The sequence below is a fragment of the Asparagus officinalis genome, chromosome 5 (genome assembly GCF_001876935.1).
Source record: "Asparagus officinalis chromosome 5, Aspof.V1, whole genome shotgun sequence".
In the NCBI taxonomy this organism is placed as follows: domain Eukaryota; kingdom Viridiplantae; phylum Streptophyta; class Magnoliopsida; order Asparagales; family Asparagaceae; genus Asparagus; species Asparagus officinalis.
Window position 1 is genome coordinate 107,057,652 of NC_033798.1, and position 5,051 is coordinate 107,062,702.

The following is a 5,051-nucleotide window of genomic DNA, read 5'->3' on the forward strand; positions in this document are numbered from 1 at the left end:
TGAAAATAACACATGGCAACTTTGACCAGTCAGTCACAACACAAACTATCTAAAACCATGAGAACTCTCAATTGATCAAATGGTCAAGCAAAACACGAGAACGACCTCCTCAAAAACTCACAAACACCCACTGATCACAAACCTAAACAATTCTACTGCCCATTTACATTCAAAAGTTGGTTAGTTCAGGTAACTACTAAAATCACTTGGAAGAGAAAATAGCCTCCAAATCTTTATATAACCCTTTAGACTTTGTCTTCAAATCTCCCTTCGACTTGAAGTCCGACGATGAAGTCACTGACGAGCTCCCACTCCTATTCCCGCTCCAAAACCCGCTCTTGCTTGTCGACGGATCCATTCTGCTCCAAAACCCACTTTTACTACTGGAAGGATCCTTTACTCCAACCGTCCACTCTTCTTCTTTACTGAAACTCTCCTTCGCTAGCTCTCTCAATTGCCTCATCCACGGTTTCTCGCCCGTGCTTGTTCCTGTACCTGGGCTTTTTCCTTCATACAATTCTCGGCTCAATTCTGATACTACCCTTGAAGGAAGAACAAAGAACAGAATACCGATGACTGCAGTCTTTAGCCCTGTAATAAACTTAGCATCACTTGGGCTCAACCGAACAACTTGCGAGTACAAAGAGTACCACTCATTGATCAATTGGGTCACAAAACTGATAATAAAAGCTCCCAACATCACGAACCCTAACGTTTTCTCGCCAGATTCTGAGAAATCGTGCTCCAAGATAACTAAACTGGCAGCAAATACGAACAATTCGCTTACTACAGTGACTATCTCTACGAACTGCACCCTTTTCTTTATGAAAGGCTTCTTTAACACAAGGAAGAATAACTGGAATGCTGAGATCGAGAGGATGATGAGTGTCGATGTTCTTGAAGTCTGTTGGTAACCTGTGGAATGAATTCCTGCAATGATTCCAAGAGAGACTCGCTTTAAAGTCTCTAAAAATGTGTAGTATATTCTTAGAATGCCAAAGAGTTTTTGTATGAATGGGGCTTCTGCGTCCTCTGTCTCGTCATCAGAGGCGATGATGCGATCGCCGGAGGCAGGCCCACCGGAGAATTGTGAGAGCATGTACTTTGGTGGGCCCCGGAGATCCTCAAACAATGGGCCGAAGCGGGTTAGATTGGTGGAGTTGGGCTGATTTTTCCATGTCCATTGGCCTCGTTTACCTGGGCCTAGAGAGATTCGGACGAGTTCCTGGAACCAAGGAGGCAGCTGGCCTTCTTGATGGACTTCTTTATAGTGCAGGAGCTTGCCAAAGGTGATGCCGATGGAAAGGAACAGGAGAAGGGAGAGGAGGAGGAAGGCTGAGATGCCAAAGAGGATGACTCCAACTGCAATCCCTGCTGTGCTTCTCCCTTCAATAGAGAAGAGGAAAATTATCGCGTATTTTTCATACGGTAAATGCAAGCACATTGAGCAACTTTAAATGTTGAAGGTCCCCGCCACTACATCAAAACTCAAAATTCGTGGTGAGAGTGGAGGGTTTTCTATACTCTTAACAATTCCCCCACACGTTGAGTGCCCAAAGTGAGCCGAAATCTGGACCCACGGAGCAATATCCTTTTTTTTAATAATCTGCTTCACAAATTTGTGGCCAATAAGATTCCAAGTTAGGTTGATCTGGTACTATGTTAAATGTCCCTACCACAGTACCACTGCATCAAAACTTCAATGTTGTGGTGAGGTTCCGGGTTATAGTTTTACATTCGAACAGTTAAGATATTGGAGTTATGGGTTTGCGTTATAAGTCCTTTGTGAACACTTCCACTAAGTGAAGATTTTAAAGTTAGCTAGATGGAAAAGGTTTTATTTCGATCATAACAATTGATGAAGGTCTACTATAATCTCGTCTGGTTGGAGTTGCAGCTTGATAGTTGCACTGGTGAAGAGACATACATTGTCTTTACCCCGTTGAAGACACTAATTTGTGGATGAGAACAGACTTAACATTTTACTTTCAATCTGTAATAAGGTTTGCATCTGGGTGTGAGGATCCAACTTTAGAAACCCTGATCTTTCTACAGGAAATTCCTGCTTTCAGTAAACAGGTACATATTTTCTTGGCGAAATCCTTGAAAGTACGGAGTATTTGAGGTATCCTTAGTCTACAATTAGGGAAATATATATAAAGGTAAAGAGAACAAGGCTTTGTACAGAGAAAACAGACATTGTAATAGAAATTACCTTTGATAATCGCTGCTGATGCCTGGCAGATACAAGGGAGAGCAAGAATTAGCAAAAATATTTCAAATCTGGGGAACACAAGTGCTCCGAACTCCTTTTGTTCCTCTGATTTCTTCCTTTTAAGTTTCGATATCAAAAGAAGGACAGCATGAAGTACCATCAATCCACCACCAATTACAGCTAACCAGAACATGTTTCGACCAAAGTACTTCCACCTATGACCATGAAATCAATTAGGATTGCTGAAAGGTTGTTTCTTATAGTGGATCCGGTGTCCTCTAAAATATTATATGGCAGATACGGTGATGAATTAGATATCAGAAATGTGAAAAGAAAAACATAATGTATGCTCTCTGTGTATCAGGCATTATAGTATGAGCTCGCAGTTCATTTACCGAAACGAGCTACCAATTATTTCTAATAACGACTACGTATATGCCAAATGTAGAGCTTCAGGAGAAGTTGATATATTTCTCATGATGCTGAGGGTAATATATACAAGGGTGGCTTGATATCCCAGGCAATATGGGACTAAAGTAGTCTATACAAAGAAAAGCATATAATATATATTAACAAGATATGACAATAAAGAGGGTTTGCATGCATGCATATGCTCATGCGCTCAAGATTCTAAACAATAATTTCTAATATATTTAAGTTGACATAAGCTTTTACCTATATATATATATATATATATATATATATATATATATACACACACACACACACACACACACACACACACATATATGTTATTAGAAATATATTATATTAGATGATAAATTTTTGACCTTTAATATATTTTTATGACTTTTCAAAAAGGAAGATTGAACTAGCTCTTCAACTTTATACACATAGCTAAACACAACTAAACTCATCATATTTGGCTCATTTTTTTCATTAAGATAGTCTTTGATGTATAAATAAAATAGTGTATATATCAAACATGTAATACAAATAACAAAGTATGTGACAAGTCTGGAATATGAATTCAAGAATTCTACAAGTATCATAAACTAAAACATGTATTGTTTAATTGAGAGCATGCTTGAGTAAGCACACAAGACGTTGATGCGGAGGCGATTGTTGATGCCTTTTGGGAGAAATCGGACCGTGCGAAGCCTGGGCAATCCAAGAAAAAAGGATGATTTTCGGCCAGACTTCGACCTCCAACTTCAATGGACCATAAATTTTGATTCCCACCATAGAATCGCTATTACTATATATTTTCGGAAAGCTAGGGAAGCGCTCTACAAGTCGAACTGCTTTGCCATTACAATCGAGTTTCAGGGTCAATGAAAATCATCTTTAGGCTCAAACTGCGCGTATAAGAATTTTGGTCTAATCTAGTATCGAATTCTTATGAAACATTTTTTATTTATAGGAAATCTAATTGCTTTAGGAAAAATTATTCTATACTTTTGTTTTGTTTTATACCCTATATAAGGTGAACGAATTTGTAAACTATTTAGATTAGTTATTATTATTTCGGAAGTTTTCTATTCCTAGGGTTTCCTACGATTTGTGTCGTTTTGCTCTTACGAGAACGAGTAGTTATCTCTTTTGATTATGCTTCCGCTACATCAGTTGGTATTCAGGGACACATTGTTTTCTGCTATGGTCACTAACGATAACAAAGTTAATCACCCACCCAATGATCTTGTACAGTGAGTTGACGCCCGAGATCGATGTGTTGAAGAAATCGTCATGGCAATGAGGGAACTTGAATACCGTCATAAATAGAGAGAACCAAAATGAAGTCAATGACGAGGTGCACGCCTTAGATGTTCCCTATGATCGACCCGCTAGGGTTGGTGTTCGTGCTTAGCGTCGAAATCAAGACGGTGAGAATTTAGATCTGGAGGATTTTGGAGTGTTTGATGCAGATGTTGCCTTTGGTGAAGGGAGACATGGTCCCAATTACTACGTTGGGTTAAAGGATCTTCCCTGCTTTTGGGGTAACCTCGACATTATAGAGTTCCTTGATTGGCTTCACTAGATTGAGAAGTTTTTTGAGTTTCAATCGCGGAAGGAAAGCAAGTTTCTTTGGTGGCTTACAAGTTGCAAGGTGGAGCTACAATATGGTAATATTAACTCCAGGTTAATCGGACTCGCCAATACAAACCAGCAATTCGTACTTAGCGTCGCATGGAAAGGGAGTTGCAATCGAGATTCTTGCTTGTAGATTGTGAGCAGATCTTACTCACTCAGTTCTAGAATTGTCGCTAAGATATGTGTTCTGTTCATGAATATACTACTAAATTCCTTACTTTGTCGAGCAGAAATGACCTAAACGAGTTTGAATCCCAACAAGTTTCTTGTTATAAGAATGACTTAAAGAACTTGATTCAAGATAAACTAGCTCTACATATTGTTTGAAGACATGATGAGGTCTATAACCTAGCGCTCAAGGCTGAAGCACAATTGCTCCCTCGCTTTCAGCCTTCAACCCGTACAAGGTTGTTGATAGCGGATAGCGTCGCGTCGCGGCGAGCTACCACTAAGACTATTTAAGGTTATTGCGGCAAAATAACGTCAAATAACGCATAGTTAAATACCGATAACATATAAATATATTTAAATATTCTAAGCGACACTACATCTAAAAATGTTAAATACAACGGAAAATTTTCTTAAGTAAAAGAACTAATTTCATATCACATTAAATTTTTTTTGAGAACAAATTAGGGGGACTAATTTCAAAATATGAAAGATTTGGAGAGTAACATATAAAAGAAAAAAAGAAAACTTTCTTTTCAGTACAAATTTAACCAAACCCTAGTTACTCCTAGGGGTTAGAGAGAGAGAGAGGTGACCTCATAAAAGTCTAACCTCC

General features: G+C 38.7%; 1 protein-coding gene across 2 annotated transcripts in view; it reads right to left on the minus strand.

Annotated features, from left to right (window-relative positions):
* Positions 1-5,051, minus strand: part of LOC109840557 — a 15,311-nt gene continuing 10,260 nt past the window's right edge. For both annotated transcript variants that reach the window (XM_020409246.1, XM_020409247.1), the window contains 2 exons: positions 2,216-2,430; positions 1-1,386 (listed from right to left, as the gene is read on the minus strand). In XM_020409246.1, coding sequence (XP_020264835.1) covers positions 203-1,386; positions 2,216-2,430 — 1,399 coding nt within the window. In that variant the 3' untranslated portion in view covers positions 1-202. The remainder of the gene's footprint in view (positions 1,387-2,215; positions 2,431-5,051) is intronic.